General features: G+C 35.7%; 1 protein-coding gene across 1 annotated transcript in view; it reads right to left on the bottom strand.

Annotated features, from left to right (window-relative positions):
* The window catches only part of LOC120532800 (serine/threonine-protein phosphatase 2B catalytic subunit alpha isoform-like), a 396980-nt gene that overhangs the window by 58523 nt on the left and 315941 nt on the right, over positions 1–22516 (bottom strand). The window contains 2 exon segments of the mRNA XM_039759182.1: positions 6236–6313; positions 8813–8952. Of these exon segments, the coding sequence (XP_039615116.1) occupies positions 6236–6313; positions 8813–8952 (218 nt within the window).

Genomic DNA, 22516 nt, shown 5'->3' with positions numbered 1-22516 from the left:
TAATTGAAATATCCATTCATTACATCTAAGGTATGCAGAAGAGCATCTCTGAATCTACAACATGTTGAACTTTGAAGCAGATGGGCACAGCAGCAGGAGACCACACTGGCTGCTATTCCTGTCAAAGAATAGGCAAGTGTAGCTGCAGGTCACACAGGCTCACCAAAATTGGACAACAGAAGATTGGAAAAATGTTGCCTGTTCTGGTGAGTTTCGATTTTTGCTGCAACATTCATATGGCAAGGTCAGAATTTGACGACGACGACAACAACAACAACAATCCATCCTACCTTGTATCAATGGATCAGGCTGGAGGTGGTGGTCTAATGGTGTGAGGGATATTGTCTTGGTACACATTAGGTCTCTTAGTACCAATTGAGCACCGTTTAAATGCCACAGCCTACCTGAATATTGTTGGTGACCACGTCCATAACTTTATAACCGCAGAGTACCCATCTTCTGATGACTACTTCCAGCAGGATAACATGCCATGTCACAAAGCTCAAATCATCTCAAACTGGTTTCTTGAACATGACAATGAGTTCACTGTACTTAACTGGCCTCCACAGTCACCAGATCTAAAATCCAATATATTGGGTTGGGAATGGGGGATTTACATCAAGGATGTAAGCTGACAAATCTGATCCAAAATTTCTGAGGAATGTTTCCAGCAGTTCTCAAGGCAAAAGGAGGTCCATTCCAGTACTAGCAAGGTGTACCTAATAAAGTGGCCAGTGAGTGTATAGTTACTCTTTATTTCGAGACCAGCCCAATTTCTCATTGTTGTGGACCCCCAAGTACCTGAAGTATCACAGCACCTCTACATCCACTCCCTGAATAGTGACTGGGCATAGAGGCTCTTTGGTGTAGAGAAAGTCAATAACCAGTTCCTTGGTTTAGTTGATATTGAGATGCAGACAAGTTCTTCGTTCGACTCCTATACTGTATCTCATCCCCCTTATCAATACATTCCATAAGTGCAGAATTATCTGAGAATTTATGCAAATGACATGACCAGGTGTTGTATTTATAGTCGGAGGTGTACAGAGTGAACAGAAAAAGAGACAGGACTGTTCCATGTGGTACTTCAGAGTTTCTCAATTCCACATCAGAAACACAGTCTCACAAACTGTGGTCTGAACAAGAGTTACTAGGTTGTCATCTACTTAATGAATTTTGGTAACTATATTAAATTACTTCCTTATAATATAAACTCCCATCTCAATAAAACTACAGTAAAGTTTAATTACTTTTCTTCCATCGCTCATTCATAACAACATGCATAATTACTAGCCAATTTCAAATTTAAGCAAATGGGTTGAAATCTTCACAAGTGGAACTGGAATAAAAAAAATCCTGCATAATACCTTAGACTGAAAATGATCAAATAACTGTACTTTATAGCCCTCCACATCATTATTGTTTGTGAAAGGGTACTATATTACACACCTACTGTATCTATGTACAGTATATCATGATTTCACACAGCACTTGTAGACTTCAGATCTCGATTATAGCAGCTAATTAAGCTATTCATAATGGAACTCTATCTGTTAGGTCAGAGATGCCACTGGTATATTATTGTGCTGGGGGAATAACTCAAAAACCCAAATATAAACATGGCGGTTAAGGTAGGGCTAACTATGCATGGCTTAGTCCACTACCCCATATTCATTTTTAAGATATGAGTTCTTTCCCAGCTGAGTCCTTCACCAATGTTGTCACCAATTCACTCTTTTCTGGTGATTTATATGAAAATGGTAACATTGTTTCACACTGCACATTTTTCAGCGTTCCTACACAAAAGAGTATTTATTATTATTAAAAGATATAAAAACATTAGTGTTTCCCTTTATTAAATTACAATTGTATTCAACTAGTGAGAATGTTTGTGACAGTGCTAAAATGCATCAAATTAATTTTTTTTTTTGAGGCATTTTTATGTGGATCATGATGTTATTCAAAATATTTCAGTTTCATTTGTACAGCAGTCTTGTCTTTATTTGTTAGTGTAGAAAGAAGTTAAGAAATACAGCATATCTAAATCATGTTGATCAAATTACATTTAATAAGAGCATTTAAGTGGTAAGAGCTTAAAGAGCAAATACGAGCAAATATTGTATGTTAGCACAGAGGAGAGCTTTCTCGTACTATAGAACCTGCTTACTTGCAGGTTGCTTGTTACAGTTTACATATCCTGCTCATGCGGGGATCCTGGGGATTCAGATTTTCTCACATATCTCAAAGATATATACCAAGATTTATTTGCAATATTACATTGACCAAATTAGCTTATACAAAATTAACTGATTAAGTTTTTTTTGTTTTGTGCCCTCCACTCACCATAACCTATCGTCTATGGAGGAGGACAGAAAGCTTTATGGCTGGACAGAAAAAAGAGACGAGAAAATTGAGAAGACCCAAATCGTAAGAAGCACTCTAGAGGAACTCTCAAATACCACAATTCTGCAATTAATTTTGAATTCTTCTTGTCAACTGCTATTGTAATTACCTATTATATGTTCAGAAAGATCAGCATCAGAGTGGTAAATAATTACTGAACTGTTATAGAATTGTTCAGGTAACTTGGTTCCTAGGGTGCAAAGCTTGCTGACACTCACATCCAAATTTTTTTTTTTTTTTTACCATGTCCTCTTTTTAATACTAATACCATTACTTGATGGATGATAATACTTAACATTCTGGCATTACAAAACTAGTTTTCCAACTTTCCAACTAGTGTAGTGATATTCATCCATCCATTACTGTTGCTAAAGCCTGAGTACAATACATATGTCTGGAGACAAGCATGAGTGAATTGTGCTTAAAACTGGGTGGAAACAATTAGATGGCTCACTGAGTGCCTCAAAAGAAAACCAATCCAATGTCTCATGAAGGCGTCTCAAGAAGGGGTGGTGATTTTAAACTGCAAAGATCAGAGGTGCTCTCATTAAACTGGTACAGCAGACAGTAAGCTTCTGTTTATCATGAACCGTCTACAGTTGAAAAGTCATGTGTGCATTTTAAAAATAAACATAACCTGATGCACATGAAGAAAACTTTCTATAGCATCAGACTGTACACTGACATTTGAAGACATCAATGGACGAATGGTAAACGTGAATAAAATGTTGTCACAGGTGCTATGTCTGCCCATTCTTGTTCATTGTGATGACAATAGTGTAGGAGCCGATGTACGCTTAAAAGAATTGGCAGCTATACATGATAATAGGAACTGTAAAATATATACTGCCTTTAAGAGAGCTGAAAACGAAGAGCTACAAGAGCTACAGATTTTAGCTTTCAAAGCACCTGAATTAACAAATTTGCCTAATAACTCCAGCAAATCATGGACAAGGTTGCACAGCATTCACCTTCTGACTGCATGTCTAAACGAATAACTAATGAGGTTTAACATTGCTGTCTAATTGGATATGCAAACATTCAATGACAAAATAGCCAAAGTGTTTATAGCTTTTTATTTTCTCTCATCTTTAAGTCTTTTGCTCAGCATCTTTTACTCTCTTCTTGATACCCTGGTGACGGTTTAAAACAATCAGAGAGAAGAAATTAGGGGAGGGTGTTTTAGGAAGAAACCCTGTAGGCGTAGCCTTTGCAGTGCAATATTTCTCTGCTATTTACTACACACTTTTTAATGGGTTGTCCCCAGATTTGTATTCTCATGTGAAAATCACCCCTGTGCCTGCTATTATCTAACGGATTCACGGTCTTGACAGTGACAGCTTGTGGGTCAAGACACTCCAGTCCATCTCAAGGCACAATCACATTCATGCATGCTCATATGGGACCAATTTAGAGCTGCAAATTAATCTAATACATGTCACTGGAATTTGGAAGTAAAAACCACAGTACCATGGGAATAATGTACAGATTCCACAATTAAGAGTGCTGTGATTGAAAATCTGGATTTTAAAACAGCAGTGCTAACTAAAGTTCCTTCCATTATTTTAGAATTTTTTTAAACATTTGTGATGCTCCGGTGCCCACAACCATGGGCACAACCTGTTTTCTAAAGCATCTTGTAATTTGTAACCAAGGTTGGATTACAGCAAGTGAGGACACAACAACAAGTTGAAGGTGCAAAATATACAAAAGTGAATTTTTATTATAACATAAAAGGGTCTTCAATAAATATTTTTTTATAAGAATAGTGAAGTGGGGTGAATCCAATAAATAGTTAAAACACAAAGTTTAAAAAAATATACAGGTAAAATTCTGTTAAAATGAATATCTTTACAATGAAATTTTTATTACAACAAAGTATGTTTATGGTCCTGACAGTTTCCCCATATGACACGAGTCTATAGAAATCTGGTTACTACGAAGTACTTTCAGCAGATACTTTTATTACAACAAAGTGCCCAAAAGACCTTGAAATGCCTGAATGAATCATCCAAAAGATCAGCTAGTTCTGTGGATGCAGCTCAGCTGTGAACAACAAGCAGAAACATTGTTTAAAAAAATTATTTTTTTAAAATTTTGCTCATACTGTTTTTTTTGCTGTTTTTGTTTTCAGTGGTTTTCAGCAATACCTTTTGCTTATTGCTCGTTAACATTTGAAAAACACCCATTGGAATTTAACTCATTTTTACCCTCCAATAGAAACGGCAGACATGAAAATACGCTAACAGTTCATATTAGAAAAAAAACTTTACATTTTTGCGGCAAAAAGACATTTCCAGTGAGTTTGGAATTTTGCCTTTGACATTGTCAATTTTCTTGAAAGACCAAGCAAAAAAAAAGAAGAAAAATCAATTCAAATGTATGTGAACTGCTGCATTTGAAGACGTCGAAAAAGCCATTTTTATGTCTTTCAGTGATGATCATTCAAAAAATATTCCTATTAATGTGGCACTCATTCAAGAAAATGTGAGGTTTCTAAACTCTCTTGGGACCTCCCCACCTGGACAACATGCCGAAGAGTGTCCTGAAGTGCGATCACTGAGTCTGTGGAAGAGTGTTTATATGTTGCCAGGGCAACAGCAGGCTCACAACTCTGCTGTGGCTCTTCACCAAAGCAAACAGAAAAGACCTGTGATGCAAGGAACATTGTAAATGCAGAGAACACGATTACTTGGCCACTAACCTGGCCAAGACCCTGTCTGACTGCTGTGTCTGTTTATAGGACAGTAGCAGATCCCGCTATAATAAATAACCGGGTTGTTCCTGTTTCAAGCTGAATAAAGTTGGTTTTGCTAAATTACTAAGACTAAGCCTCGTGTTTTGGGGTGCAAAACAGGGACTTGTAGCGCGACCCCAATCTTTTATGATTCACTTCTGTGGCGCTTCACTGCAGCGCTGTGAGCCTGTTGTTGCCCTGTGACAGCAACGGACAAATGATCTTACACAGACGTGGCAATCACACTTCGGGACACACTTCAGCATGACGTTCCTCTTGGGTGGGGGGGATCCCCCTTTATAGACAATTAAGAGTAAAATCACCCTCCAAAAGTAAAAGTCACCTAAATTTCATTACAAAATTGGCCCATTGTGGGGAATAAAAGGAAAAGATAAAAAGTGCCAGCAGTCAGTGCACGTTTGTTCAACACAAATGACATGGAAAATATTATAAAAGTTATAAAATTGTATACAATTTTTCATACTGAGTATCTGCTTTTTATTATGCTTGTTTTTATCTGACAAAAAAAAAAAAAAACAACAGATAGTAAGTCATGTCATGTAGGACGCTTCCACTAACATTAAACTCATATTATATCCAAATCCATTAAATGTACAGTTCTGTCTGATTATGACACAAAACTAAACTTCATAGTAGTTTCATGCCATAATTACTAAAACTAAAAGATAAAAAATAAAATAGAAATGTCTTTGTGAAATAAAAACAAAATTTAAACTAAAAATACACGATGAAGGAAAATTAAAACTGAACTGAATTTCCAAGTAAGGTCAGTAAAAATATAGAAATAAAAACTAATATAAAAGGCGAAATTATAATAACCTTGCTCCCTACTGTCCACAGCATGTTCATACTTAATTAGCCTCTCCCTTCCATTAGCGTTCCTTGGTCACATGTCTTTGTTTTACTTGAACACCTACACTATCGTTCTAAGTTGCACCTGTTCTCTTATTTTAAGCAGCCATTTTGCCACTGACACACGACATGAAGTGTCACAATATTAACACATTTATGTGCAACTATTCTAGTAGAGGGAGTAAGCTTTCAATTAAAGAAACTGGAACATAAGAACCTTACCCAGCATCCTGTGCTTCATGTGCCCGTATTACTGATAATAAGTTATTATGCTGTAAGAAATCACAAACTGCAGGGTAGCTGAAAGGAAAGAAGACAAGAAACTGAATGAATGAAAAGATCTAACACTTTATGAATTAGTTCTGTAGAGCAGGTCAGCAGTATTTTCAAAACACATTGAAAACAAAGCAATTACAGCACATATTTTATGTGTAGGAGAATCAGCAAATTTGAGGGAGACTATGTAAATGAACCTCATGAATATATTTTAGAACATTTTTTTAAAAGTACTGCACATTTTAAACTATCAGTCATTAATACTAAATCAATAAGAAAAAATATTTAGGAATGTGTGGATATAGAAAATAGTTCGATAGATTCAAATCCTAAATTTTGGATATCTCATTTTATGTAAGACGCAGCACAAATGATAGCAGCAATAAAAAGAATCTACCTGATGGCCCATGAAAGTTTGTCAAACCAACCTGCATGTGCTTTGTGGACCAAAATAAATAAATAAATAAATAAACAAATAAATAAATTCTGTGTCTTGTGATTGGTGTTGTAAGGTTTTAGGACTCCACATGTGTTTTTCTACCTACTATATATTTGTATGTTATGTTTATGGATAAGGAGATGTTTTAATATTTCATATTCATATACAGTGTCCTTGGGTATTATGAAAGGTGCTTTTAAGTACAATTTACGTTATTATTATTTTCAGAGCAAGAGTTGTGTTACCATTCTTAGTACAGTGCCCAATTAATGAGAGCAAAAGATGTCAAAAGTATGTATGTCTTGACTCCTTCCTTGTTTGTAATTCCATAGACTGGATATCAGGGTGGGGCCAAGATAGGAAGAGTATCCTGTCTGAATAACATTCTAAATGATTGTGGGTGATTTTGTATTCTTGGCGTTGTCAGCTTTCCAGTCTTCATTAGAAAAGTTTGCAGCTGACTCTGATGCATTTGGAATGAAATGTCTCAAAATCTGAGGCTATGGTCCTTTCCTGGAAAATAGTAGCTTCCTAACTGAAGGTTAACTGAAAGCAGCTGTACCAAATAGAGGAGTTCAATTATCTCATCCACAAATTAGGGTAGAAGTTCTTGACATTGACCAAAGTATCATTACAGTATTGGCAATGAGAAATGATTTTGGGCAAAGATTTTGATTCACTGGAAAAATCTACTTCCTTGATCTCATCTACAGTAGTAACCTCTAGTTTGTGAGCAATATTAATAAGACTGCAACACACGACCATAAATTTACACTGGCTGTTACAGACTCAAACCAAATGGAAGTTTTTATTATATAACAGTAACAATAATAGCAGCTTATAATTGCTTATGAGACAGCAGTTTTTACCTCTGCACCAGGCAACTGGACATGTCTACTTCGTATCAACTGAGAGCTGAGCTTGACTGTTTACACATTATATTCTTCAAAAAAGCGCCACTTGTTTTGTTATACCTTTTGTGAAAGTGTTTATTTGATATTTGGACTTCAGTATAACTATAACTACATTATACACTTCACGTCAACATTTTGTCAATTATTACTATGAAACATGAAAAAGTTTCTGTTTTAATTATGTGTTCAACATTTCTCGCCTCGCATTTTTTGTAGTCCTACATTTACACAGAACGTTGTAGGCATGGAACACACATATAATGTATGTATTCCAAATAACAATTTATTATTTACCCTATAGAATTCCAGAGACTTCAGCTGTGAGAATTTTTCATCTGATTTGACTTCAGCTGTCTCTGTGGGTGATGAGTGAGCAGGGTGTCTGCTGCTTATGCTGTTTGACACATTTGCAAAACAAAGATGCTGATGAAGAGGTGTGAGAAAATTTAAGGCCCAGAATTATGAATACTTTCATAGGCCTCAAGGATTCTAGTGTTAATCGAAGATAGAAGTTTCTAGCGTGCAATATATTTTTACTGATGATGTATGAATTTGTCTGTTTGTATTTCTCAAAGTGGTCCCCATGCGTATTTATATATGTTGATATGTCGGTCTCTATCAATTTGTGCAGAAATTAGTTTACTAGAACTTTTGTTCCCTAGTATTAATGGGTTTAGTCAACAATGGGGAGTTGCATTTGTGGAGCATAATGATTTGAGTTCCAGACTAAAAGAAGCATGGTCAGAGACAATAACAACATTATCTTTTCAAGACTTAAAAATAGTGGAGAAAGTTATTATCAATAAAAAAGTCAAATTTGTAAATAAATGATGCCCTGGTAAAAAAAAAGAAAAACTGACTCAAATACGGAAGAAGTAACCGCCACGATTCTGAGAGGTTACAAGTATATATATTTTTTTCACTTTATATTTTAATATACATGAGGAGCTACCTCGTAATTGTTTTTTTGACATGCCTTTCTAAAATGGGAAGGGGGAATGTTGAATATGATTTAATGTAAAATCATTTTAAACATTCATTTTGAAATGTTTTACTGACTGTATTCTTGAGGTTTTCTTATTGGAGTGTAATCTATAAGCTCAAAAAAGCTAATAAACAAACAAACAAATAAAATAAATGAATGAATGACAAAATTGAAGTTTAACATACCTGTAGAAATATGAGCAGCCTCTTACTGTGTTGTGTGTAAAGTGTTCCTGAGTCTTTTCATTCCCAAAATCTTCCAAAGGATCTGACCACAAAAGATCACACATTGGTCCAAATGCAGGGGGCTCCTTAAATCTATCCAACTACAAAAAAAAAAAAAAAGTGTCAGTCAGATGTTTTGACTTGTGCTTTATATTTTATTTTATTCACCACTGAGTGAAAGATTGAGGCGTATACACAAAGTGAGCTTCAGAGCTAGACAAATTAATCAGTTGTACAATTACAAAAAGAAATATAAAATGCAAAATACAAAAAAATACAAATACTGTTTTCTATGTTATCCGTTAACTAATGGATCAAACCAAAATTAAAAATATTACTCAAAACATTACATTTTCTAAGTTAAAATATTAATTTTGTTAAAAGTCTGGTATTTTTGAAGTTTATTATATCATAACTTTGGCATATACAGTGGAACCTCGGTTTGCGAGCATAATTCGTTCTGAAAACGTTCTTGCAGTCCAAAGCACTCATTTATCACAGTGAATTTCCCCATAAGAAATAATGGAAACTCAGATGCTTCGTTCTACAACCCAAAACTATTCATATAAAAATGATTAATACAAAATATAAAGTAAAAATACATAAAACAAATCAACCTGCACTTTACCTTTAAAAAGAATCATGGCTGGTGTGAGTGAGTTTCTAAACTCTTGTGGGATTCTACCCAACGGGACAACACGCGGAAGAGTGTCCCAAAGCAATCGCAGTCTCCCAGCGCTGTAGCAGTTCGCCGTATAAGCGTATCTAAAAATAATCGCGGACATGCAGACGGAGAATAGGAGACGATTGCCCTCAAGAGAAGAGAGAGACGCGCGCGCGAGCGAGCGAGATAAGGTGAGAGTGAGAGAGACGTGCGTGAGCGAGAGGGATAAGGAGAGAGAGACGCATGCACGAGTGAGAGAGATAAGGAGAGAGAAACACACGAGATAGAGAAGAACCATCAGCTCAGTTGTGATCACATGATGCTGAGCTGACAAAGTGTATCCATACTACTTGTATTGCAAGACATCGCTCGTTTATCAAGTCAAAATTTACTAAAAAATTTAGCTTGTCTTGCAAAACACTTGTAAACTAAGTTACTCGCAAACTGAGGTTCCACTGTACTCATTTGCCCCAGAAACCTGCATTGTAATGTGAAGCCTTATTTGTAAACTAAAAAAAAAAAAATCATCTTCCCCAAATACTAACAACAGAAGTCAGTAGGGCACTAGATGAAATGTGTAACATAAGCCTTACAACTTACTGAACACATCCAGGTGAGTACCTGCTATTAAATCTGTGGGCGGACAAGCTTTAATGAATTCAAGCTCCTGTCTACCACTGTCAGCAATAAATTTTAATGTTCTGATATTCAATTCTATTAATTTAATCTCAGGAAGGCACTGTGGTGTAGTGTTTAGCATTGCTGCCTCACAGCTGAGGTCACATTTCTGGCCACAATAATTCAACCAGCATAGATGGAAGACATTTCCCTGGCTACCAATGATGCTTAAAAGACCATTACACCATTATAATCCACTCAAAACTAGTTTAGTTTCTCTTCCCCGTTGATTTAAATGCATTTTGCTGAGTTTGGGTGAAGTTCTTGAACATTTCTATGATTTTGCTGAACTTAAGGTGAAGCAAATTAAGTGGAGTTCATTCATCCCTAATTACAATATGACATAACATAAACCCTCATAACCCAAGGTTCTGGAGTTGAGAATGGTATTTTTTTTCACAAAAAATATTATTTATTTTTTGAGAGTGTATCATTTTTGAAGAAGCCCTACTGCCTACTTCACTTCATTCTCTTATGTGTATATATGGCAATCTTTCACCCAAAGGGTTATGATTGCTTGTTGGTTGTTTTATGATTTGTGCTGTTGGAACCACACTTTAATAACATTTTAAACAGTCAGTTCTTTGTTCTGGTCAGAATTACATTTTGCTAAGGATTTAGACAAGCAAACTCTTATTTCATATCATTCATAGCCATAAAGACGGCAAAGTGGTTTGTTATTTAAACACTATCTGTATGAGCCAAAATATACCAATGAGGACCTTCTGCCAATTGAAGACAAGGGGAAAAAAAGAATGAGAGGCAGAAATTGGTAGCTTTATATCATGCAGAGATATAATGAGGATCTGGGCAACTGGCAATTAGTGGTGCATTTACAGAAAATGTAAAATAACGCTTCCTAAGGCTTTGGCTGTAGACCAACTGCTATGGCTGCTTGAAAACCTAATTGCATCTAGCAATAAGCCTACTTTTTTCATGCAAGGCTGTCATATATGTTATTCATGGTGACTATTTTCCAGTCCTCATAATTCATTGTGTTCTGGAGACATTATTCCATTCAATAAAATTAAACAAAATGTGTTGAACCTAGAAGGATGAAACATATTACACTCAGTACAGTAGGGTAGTTTCTTGACCTCGCAGCTCCCATCTAAGCACTATAAACAATAGTTTTAAAGATTAATAAAGCGGAGTAGATGGACATAAGACATTCAATTTTCTAATGTTATTTTCACATGTTGTACATATGAATTTTCTAATTATTTTGTTGAAAAGATATGTTTTGCTAACAGCTACAGACATGTTTTACTTCTTGACATTCGATTCTAGCACTTTCAATTTGGTATATATACTCACAGTTGTTAAAATGAACACTACACCCATGAATAGAGAGCATCTAGCCTTTCCATGGGAAACACAGCACCAAGAAGCTATGCAAAATTATTTACAATTCTATTACATTTGAAATTCGGAAGGCATGACTTTGGAGATAAGACCCTTTGCTGTTTAAAACTTGATTTATTGACCACCATAATTTAAAAATTATCCTTCACTTCACCCCTTTGTACTTGTTTGGCAATACTGTGGCTAAATTATACAAACAAAATTAAATTGTTATTATTCTGCTTACATAATAAAGATGGCTAAATAGAAGTGAGTATAACACTCTAAATTTTAAAAGAAAGTATGTATATGACTATACCAATATTCAACTAAACCAACATCAGCTAAACAAAACACAAAAAAAACACTGCTTTAGGAATTTCTTTTAAAAAACTGTACAAAACCAAGACATTTTATGACATACAACCCTGGAATTAATTTTCTTGTGTGCTCCAATCTGTTAGCTATCATTGTACCAAGTTCAGATGTCATACTCTTAACTTTTTCAAGTTTTTTTTTTTTGTATCTTTTTTTACTTCCACGCTAACATCACAAATGGGGTTCATGGCTATGCACAGCAGAGAAAACAATGAGCCACAAAGCACGTGAGTTTGAGGAATGGCTAGTATCCTACTAGATACTTCACCAGTCTTATTCACCCTTCTGTTGTACAGTAAAAAGCTATCTGTGAATGTACTGCATATTTTCATTATTATGTTTAAAATGTCAAGTTTTGAGTTGCAATTATATATATATATATATATTTTTTTCTTTTTTCTTTATTTTCAAGAAGAAGACATTTCATTAGTACAAACATCTAGTTTTGTTGCACATTAACTAAACAATCTTGAAGCGCTCAAAAGAGAGAATGTTGTGCATAACAATGCATACAGATTAGCTGTTGTATAAGAAATATACTTCCTGTCTTTTATGCACAGCTGTGACATGTCAATCATAAACAACTATACATCACTGAAAAGATCTGTTTGAGAGGTGCAGTTGGGTCATCAGGAGGACGGACTTAGATGCTGCCTTCCGCAGAGAGAAGCAGTTTTTAATTCACCTAAATTAAGATTAAAGCCAACCTTACAATTTCTAAAGGTTTCTTCTCACAAATGAACTTGTTAATGCTTATCCCCAGGTTATAAAATGTATTAATGCTTATACTACAGTTCATACATAGCATTCTCATGATGCAATTTATTAATATTCCAAAGATAAATAAAACTAATACAGAGAGAGAGCCCTTATGTAACAGGCACCTGAACTCTGGACAATATTATAGTAATATTAGAAAAGAACCATCGTTATCATTACTTAAATCAAGACTGAGAACTCATTATTTTAATAAAGTATATTCTTGTCAGAGCTGCTTCTGAGGTTGTTTCATATTATGTTATACTGTTTTAATTGTAGTAATTCTTTATGGCTTGCCACCACTGTTTCATGTATTTTTTCCTATTTCTCAGCAAAAGTAGTGGCCCTTTTTCTTCCACAGGACTGATTTATTTTCAGTTGGCTTATTATCTGAATGAAATAGCCACTGTTTGCCTATAGAATATGGCCTACTTAGGAAATTTTTTTGTTCTTTATTTCGCCTTATACAATTTCTCATATTAGGAATTTGTTAGTTTTCGCATATGCCTTGGGGTCAGAGCGCAGGGTCAGCCATTGTTCAGCGGAGCAATTGAAGGTTAAGGGCCTTGCTCAAGGGTCCAGCAGAGTAGGATCTCTTTTGGCAGTGACGAGGATTCGAACCGGCAACCTTCGGGATACCAGCACAGAACCTTTGCCACTGAGCCACCATTTCGCCCTTGGGGTGGTTACAATTTCAGCTTAAAAGCACAACGCATATATAATATAGATACAGTATATACATTATTGGTACAGTATACACATATGTACACACACATATATATATATATATATACACATATATATATATATATATATATATATATATATATATAGTTTACATGGCATGATGATCCTTGGTTTATATTGCAACATCACATTTTGCATTTAGGTTGCATTTCTTTTGCTATATTATATTTATATTTATTGCAAAGCATGCAGCCTCCTTGGAAGTGTGCTTTAACACTAGAATTACCAGAGCCTACGAAAAAACTCGTAATTCCGTCCCACCTTAAACTGCTTCTTAAATCCCTTCACACCTCTCCGCCAGCATTCTTTGTCTTCTAAATGTGCTGATAAAGAGAAGCTTGGAGCAGCCGGCTATTCCATCCCCCCCACCAATTTAGAACGTGCCAAACTTCTCTCAGCTCAGGCCTTGATTGAGTATCTGGGAGTGAAGTGGAGTTTTAGAGTGGAAATAATAGATCATTGTTTGGAACACACGCATTTCATGTCTGTTCCGTTTCTACAGTAATCTGTGTCAACACATTGTTAAAACAGAAACGTTTTTTATATTCTAGTAGTAGATGACAAAATGTAGGCATAAACTATATAATGTATGAAGCCTGAAGTCCAAATAGCAAAGAAACATTTTCACAAGAATAACACAATTGCGCTTTTATTCAAAAATATAACTGCAGAAACAAAAAGCCGCCTTAACATGCGACATTGACAGCGGTTTATTGTAACCGCCTCCGTGGTTCAAGAGACTCAGCCCCCGCTTGGGAATCAAGAGGTCACGAGTTTGATCCTGCGCCCCTCCGTTTTGAGAAGTAAACTGCTCTTATTATTACTGTTTTAGAATAAAAGCATACATTTGATTTCAGTCTGTAACAGCCGGTGCAATTTATGAGCCTTGTAAAGGTTAGCTTTTTTTATTTTAATTCACTTTTCATTCTCTCAGTCGCATTCAGAATCAATCCATACAACCCCATCTGACAAACGCTATAGCTCTGTAGTGATGCACACTACGCCCGGTTCTGACACACACGCTGGCGAAGCTGCCTTCTTCGTATCTCACCGTCACTTGCTTTTCTTTTTATTCAGTTTTATTGAGTGTTCCTGCCAGTCCCGCATGTTGCTGTATGCTGTTTCTTTTGTACTCCAGGACATGCAGAGGAAAGAATGGTAAAGACCAGTAACTTCGGCGCTATATGCAATCATCAGACACTCCCCATCTGCCCGTGTCGCTCAAACACAGGAACATATATTGGTGTAAAAGTATAACAAAAGTGCACTTTTATTCAAGTGCACTTTTTCCATCGCCTTTTCCTGTAAGAAGCAGTGTACACACTTCTCTCTATGCTGTGGTTTCTATTACACACCTGAAAGAAAGAGACAATACATATGAACATATCCAGCATACAGCAACATGCGGGACTGGCAGGAACACTCAATAAAACTGAATAAAAAGAAAATCAAGTGACGGTGAGATACGAAGAAGGCAGCTTCGCCAGCGCCTGTGTGTCAGAACCGGTGGGGGGGCGTTAGTATGCATCGTGGTACAACGCAGAGCTATAGCGCGTCTGTATTCTGTTTCTTTTGTACTCCAGGGCACGCAGAGGAGAGAATAGTAAAGAGCAGTAAGTTCGGCGCTATATGCAATCATCAGACACTCCCCATCTGCCCGTTGTTTTGTTATACTTTTCAATACTTTTATACTGCTCAAACGGGCATGCTCAAAAATACACGTGTAATGCCACGAAAAGTGCACGCAGACACTTCATTTCGCAAACAAAACAAGTGCACTTTTATTCAAAACTACCTGTATAACCAAGAAAAAGAAAGCAAGTTACAGTAGGCGATTGATACGACAGCTTGCATGGTGCAATGCTAAGAAGTGCAGATTTTCATTCCGTGCTATATAAAATCATCACATTCAAATATTAACAGTTCCCACACACCCAAGGACCGTCCTTCCTACATTTACGACATGTGTACTTGTTGCCGTGTACACACCTCTCTGTGCTATGGTTTCTATTACACTGAATGAGCACCTGACACTGTACTTTCTTCCCTGGGGGAAGGTCCCGCATCAGAGAATTTCCAGTTCCTGCATAAATTCACACCCGATCTGACGCTGTTCGCTTTCAAATAATATTGCATTAGTGCGATTATATTTTCACATGTATTGTCTCTTTCTTTCAGGTGTGTAATAGAAACCACAGCATAGAGAGAAGTGTGTACACTGCTTCTTACAGGAAAAGCGATGGAAAAAGTGCACTTGAATAAAAGTGCACTTTTGTTATACTTTTACACCAATATATGTTCCTGTGTTTGAACGACACGGGCAGATGGGGAGTGTCTGATGATTGCATATAGCGCCGGTTACTGGTCTTTACCATTCTTTCCTCTGCATGTCCTGGAGTACAAAAGAAACAGCATACAGCAACATGCGGGACTGGCAGGAACACTCAATAAAACTGAATAAAAAGAAAAGCAAGTGACGGTGAGATACGAAGAAGGCAGCTTCGCCAGCGGTTGTGTGTCAGAACCGGGGGCGTTAGTGTGCATCACTGCAGAGCTATAGCGCTTGTCAGATGGGGTTGTATGGATTGATTCTGAACGCGACTGAGAGAATGAAAAGTGAATTAAAATAAAAAAAGCTAACCTTTACAAGGCTCATAAATTGCACCGGCTGTTACAGACTGAAATCAAATGTATGCTTTTATTCTAAAACAGTAAGACTAAGAGCAGTTTACTTCTCAAAACGGAGGGGCGCAGGATCGAACTCGTGACCTCTTGATTCCCAAGCGGGGGCTGAGTCTCTTGAACCACGGAGGCAGTTACAATAAACGCTGTCAATGTCGCATGTTAAGGCGGCTTTTGTTTCTGCAGTTATATTTTGAATAAAAGCAATTGTGTTATTCTTGTGAAAATGTTTCTTTGCTATTTGGACTTCAGGCTTCATACATTATATAGTTTATGCCTACATTTTGTCATCTACTACTAGAATATAAAAAACGTTTCTGTTTTAACAATGTGTTGACACAGATTACTGTAGAAACGGAACAGACACGAAATGCTTATGTTCCAAACAACGATCTATTATTTCCACTCTAAAACTCCACTTCACTCCCAGATACTCAATCAAGGCATGAGCTGGGAGAAGTTCGTGCACGTTCTAAATTGGTGGGGGGATGGAATAGCCAGCTGCTCCGAGCTTCTCTTTATCAGCACATTTAGAAGACAAAGGACGCTGGCGGAGAGGTGTGAAGGGATTTAAGAAGCAGTTTAAGGTGGGACGGAATTACGAGTTTTTTCGTAGGCTCTGGTAATTCTAGTGTTAAGGGGAAAAGTCACGATTTTCTGTCCTTTACTAATGAAAGTGTACTTTGATTTGAAACTCTGAAAAAATTGTGATGTGAAATGATGCTGCTATTTTCATATGAAATGCTAAAAAGGGGTGCATTGGTGATTTCACTGTTCTAGTAATGAACTGTTGGAAGAACTCAAATCCCAGAGATCAACATTATGGTTTGGAGGTGGGCAGTTTCATTTCATGCCACAATTTTTTCAAAGCTCCCATTTGAAAAAGTATTTTTCACTATTAAAACATAGGAAAATGTTACTGTTCTTTTAAAAATAAATTGAAACAAATACAAAATAAAGGCAAGCGATTACAGTTGATAAGCTACTTCTATAGCTTAGGTGGTTTAGTAATGTGGAATGGAAGATAGTGCAGGGGCATTGAGATGAGGAGAAGGGCTATAATGAGGATGAATCTGGATTTGGTTATATTACTGCCAGCATCTACACTATAATTATTTTTAACATACTGATTCAGTACTGTAACTGTATAATTTTATTAATATCCATCCATCCATTTTCTAAAATAATGTTTCTATATTTGTAAAGTGACAAATCACCTGCCACACTGTCTAAATAAAGAAATGCATATTTTAGTCCTTGTAATATACTGCTGTTTGAATTCCTGCAATGTATCAACTTCTCCATTTCCAAGGAGCTCTCCAAGCCTTAATTATCCCATGATAGTTTCACAACAGCATGGAATGTATAACAACTAATTAAATGATAAACATTTACTAAAAGTGTTTATAATTAAACTTTGGCCTGTAACCCATATTTGATACCAAAGTTAGTCAATTGAGAATATCACGTATATAATTACACTTTTCAAAGTGCTGCGAATGTGATTATGACACAGTAGTATGGCATTTCCATAAATTCCGTGTGAGATGCAAGATAAAGAAGCAGCTGCAATTTTCAAATCGATGATAGAAAATGTTACTGTATGTATGTGCTGTGATTTAGTTGAACAAAACAAGTATGATTTCTTTAGGCAAAAAATATTTTTGTACACAAAAATTACAGTGTTTAAAATTGAATGTTTGCACCAGAGCTCCTTGAAAAATATTACAGGGTGGCGCTCAAAGAATATTAAAACCACAATTTCAGGTTTGTGTTAATTTGTTTATACTCTAAGAGAAACACCACACCACTCTAATTCTCCTGAAATGGTCTCCAAGATTTCTTCACAATGATGGCACTTTTTTCTTGTGTCTTCTGATAGTGTACTTAAAAAATGAACCTTTCATTGGTTCATTATCTAGGAAATATTAAAAATGGCAACTGTTTCATCATAAAATGTAAATTACTATGAATACTTTATTATAAATACAATAAAAAGTATTATGACCAGTTTTGACATTTATTTCCTTAAATATCAAGAGTATTAAGATTATTCATTCATTAACTCATTAATTTTCTCAAACCACTGTTTTACTATCACTTCAGATGAAGACAAACCACAAAACATATAAGTTTAATTTATTTACTGTTACACTGACATAGGCTGTAGTATCAATTTACTACTATGGACATTACGCTTGTAAGATGGCACACATATATTATGTTGTAGAGCATTTTATTAGATTTTTTTGCTTTAAATGGCTGCTTTGTGTACTTTATTAAACAAATACAATACAATATTTTGTGAGTTGAGCTCTGTAAATCTGATTGACAGAGTATGTGCCAACTTCCATTGTGCAAGTAGAAGTCATTGCAGTTTAATGAACACCAGTACAGAGATCTAATTGAAATGTTTTGGATATTTGGCTGATATTCAATGTAATTTATTCGTAAATAAAGTGCATCTCAGCAGACTGATTCAGAAGGATGAAATGCTGGGAATAATATAGCTAAAACATTTTTGCACTCTGCTGAGCTACAGAGAATCGTTTTTGTGTACATTAACAAAAGTCTGAGGTTGACAGGAATGAATGAGCTCATCACATCATGACAGAACACTGTGAACGCTCTGTGGAGGTGGGGGGGAATGGGATACCAGGCTGCTTGCTGCTTGTCTTTATCGGCACATTTACAGGACAAAAGACGCTGACGGAGTGGTGTGAATGGATTTAAGGTGGGCCAAATCTACGAGTTTTTTCGTAGGCTCTGGTAATTCTAGTGTTAAGAACACTTATGGGGACTAAAATATGGCAAGCATGCATCAAACCTTTGTCCATGTGTTAGACCAACAAACATTTTTGTAAAGGTGTTCATAGATAGGCAGAAAGACAGATTGTACAAGGCACTTGCAAGAAGTTTCTCAAACCTGAATAACACCAAGGAAGCCAAGAAAGCCAAGACGAATGAGAAACAAAGGTAATTCATTGTAAACTAAACTAAACAGGAGGAGGTGAAAAACAACAAGCAATCTTAGAATGAATAAACAAATAGCTTACTACTCACACTGCTAACTGAAAATGGTGTCTTCTGTACTACCCTTTAAAATTCAGTAACCATTCTTTTACCACACCTGCCATACCACTTTGAATTATTTCTGGATTACCACTGTCCCAACAGTCACCATAACTCATCCTCCCAACCCCAGGCTCAGTCATGGAGTTACTAGTTGTGGCTTGTATGCCTCAGTGAAGATCGCACTAGCTATAATTTCTGTAATCTTTAGAATTTGCAAATATATATAACTACATATACATGCACACATATGCAAAAATGCATGCACACATTTTACACATGGAAACTGATATATAGGGTCACTGTTGTCCAATAGTAACTCTGTATATGTATATACCACCAGTAAAAATTTTAGAAATTCTCAGTTTTTCTTTAAATTTAATCAGTTGAAATGCAATAAATTATGTAAAATGGTGAAAAGGTAAGTGGTAAACTGACAGAGGTTGAAATTTAAAGTTTAGGTTACCAAAAACTGAAAAAAAAGAAATATTATAATATAACAAATGGACCCTCTTCAGGGAACAACTAATAGGTTACAACCTTCAGATGTTCAACACCAATTAAAGTAAATTAAGGCTTGAAAAATGAAGCAAACAATTTGCACGGGTGTCCCTACTTCTGATTATTACTTAAAAACCCTTTGTCTTAAAGTACAGTTGGAACAGATTGCGTCACTACGCCCTCTAAAGTACTGCTTAGACACTATTTCACTGACAATGGCAAGAAAATCACAATTAACTAATGAAATGATGCAAGAGCATTATTACACATAGAAGTATAGACCTTTCATTATGAAAAACTGCCAAAAAATCAAAATGTCAGAGAGTACAGTGTCCTACCCAATCCACAGACAACTGGAAACCGGAAGAAACTCTGATAGGAAGAGATCAGGCAAAATTAAATTCACAACCAAATCAGAAGACAGGTTTCTGAGGGTCATCAATTTGCATGATAGGCACCTCAAAGCACAACAGCTTGGAACACAGCTTAACAGTGGTCGAAATAAGGAAGTCTCAGTCTCTACTGTAAAGAGGAGACATTGTCCAGTATGCAGTAGTCCATAGCCGGTAATTCATGTCCCTATTTTGTCCTTTAAGGAATGGCTTTCTTACTGCCACTTACCCTGTCAAACCTGCATCACAAAGTCTCCTCTTTAAAGAATAAACTGAGACTTGCTTTTTTTAAGCAATGTTAAGTTTGAAGCTGTTCTTAAAGCTGTTGTGCCTATATCTATCTAAGTATCTACATTTATGTGCATATTGTCAATGTCAATTTACTTATAGAGCACATTTAAAACAACATGCTGTAGCAAACTGCTGTACAATAATATATATAATAAACATAAAATAAATGGGATAACATACAATAAAACCAGCAGTAAATTGAAAACAAACAAATGACTATGAGGAAGGAACCATCCATACCACTGAAGGTCACAAAAAGCTAGAAAATAGAAATCCATCTTCAGTCTAGTTTAAACAGTTCAGCTCAGGGTGACATCTTAATGCATTTAGGTAAAGAATTCCACAGACGAGGTGCAGCAGCTGCAAAGACCCTATTTCCCTTAGTTTTGCACTTAATATGAGTGACAACAAGAGACAACTGACCGGTAGATGTAAACTCTCCGGATGTCTGGTGTATAACACACAATTCAGATAAAAATATTGGAACATACCCATGTATTGATTTAAAAACCAGCAGCAAAATTTTAAAAACAATTCTGAAACTAATATACAATCAGTGTAAAGAGGCTAAAATTGGAGATACAGAATCAAACTTATTTGCCCTGAACAAAAATGGCTAGCAACATTCTGGACGAACTGCAACCTGCATATCAGGGAGTTGCTGATCCAATAAATACAATGAGTTAGAGTAATCACAGCCAAAAAAAGATAAAAGCTTGAGTAACTTTCTCAAGATCCATAGGAGATAAAAAAAAACAAAAACTTAACCTTGGGAAGCTGTAAAAAGCAACTCTTGACAACAGAATTTTGAAATCTGAGCTTTGACAGGAGAACCAGGCATCAGTACTTCCATTTTATTATGATTAAGATCAAGAAAATTGTCAGCCATCCAGGATCTTAGTTCTAGAAGACAATTGTACAGCCGATTCATTGAAGAGTTACACACAGGAATATAGAACTTCGTGTTATCAGCACAACAATGAAAAGAAACATGAAATTTCCTAAAAATTGCACCTATAGGATGGAGATATACAGAAAATAAAAAAGCACCCAGAATGGATCCCTGCGGAACACAACCTTTAACTAGAGCAGTAGATGAAAAAGAGGAATTGAAAGTTACTGAAAAGTGTCCATCAGTAAGATATGGTATATTTTTGGGTCCAGCATGGTGGAACAGTGATTGTTGGGTTATTGTCCATGTGGAACTTGCATATTTTATCTGTGCCAGCATGATTTTTCATCCATCTCCAAATAAATGCACATTAGACTTTTTGGTGATTCCAAATTGGACCTTGTATTATGCACTTTTATTGCATAGGTTTATTTGTAATCTTCTCCTTCCTTATATTGAACATTTCCAAAGAACAGACAGAGTATCTGTGTAGTTTATTAACATTAATTTAATAATTAGATTATAAAGATTATTTAGAGAATGTAGCATTTTAATATTGCAGTGAGGACATATGTCTTGATTATTTTATAAAAAATCATGCATATGAAGCACACATTATTAAAAAAAGAGAAACATTAATATGAAGATTAGTATACTCTTATGTTGAGGAGACTGGTTTCCAAACCTTTTTTGAAACAATACCTAATTACACCACAAGGTGACAGCAAAACATCACACAAATTTTCAGTAAAATATACTTCAACCATTCACCCTAAGCCTTATTATCTCAATTATTAAGATACCACATACTGTATTTCAGTTTTTATATTCCAAATGAATTTCAACTTTACTTCACTGCATTAAAACAGAAATGCCCTTGCCTTAATAATTAATGCTTCATTTTTAATTCAACACTATTCTCTTCTACTTTTAATTTTTGTATTTTGGAATGACTATTTAATTGCCTTTAGTGAACAATGTACTGGTACAATGGTTTTCAAATTGGCACAGGTCCTTAGATTATCTGGAGCCGGTGCTTGGGGGAATGCAGCAGTACTAGTGAGGTTGATGGTTCTATTTTTATACATTGTTTTTAAATTATTTTATATAGTTTTTAAATAAATTAAAAATGTTCCTCAATTATTGCAAACAAATAGACCTGTATGAGTGCATTCACAACCCAGAATATCCTGTGACATTTGATGACATATGCGTCAGCAGTCTTCTACAGTTAGGGATTTGTTTTGATTAATAGGTCTACTACT

Source organism: Polypterus senegalus, chromosome 7 (genome assembly GCF_016835505.1).
Source record: "Polypterus senegalus isolate Bchr_013 chromosome 7, ASM1683550v1, whole genome shotgun sequence".
Classification (NCBI taxonomy): domain Eukaryota; kingdom Metazoa; phylum Chordata; class Cladistia; order Polypteriformes; family Polypteridae; genus Polypterus; species Polypterus senegalus.
The sequence above is the reverse complement of the archived record's forward strand: the minus strand, read 5'-3'. Positions and strand labels throughout refer to the sequence as shown.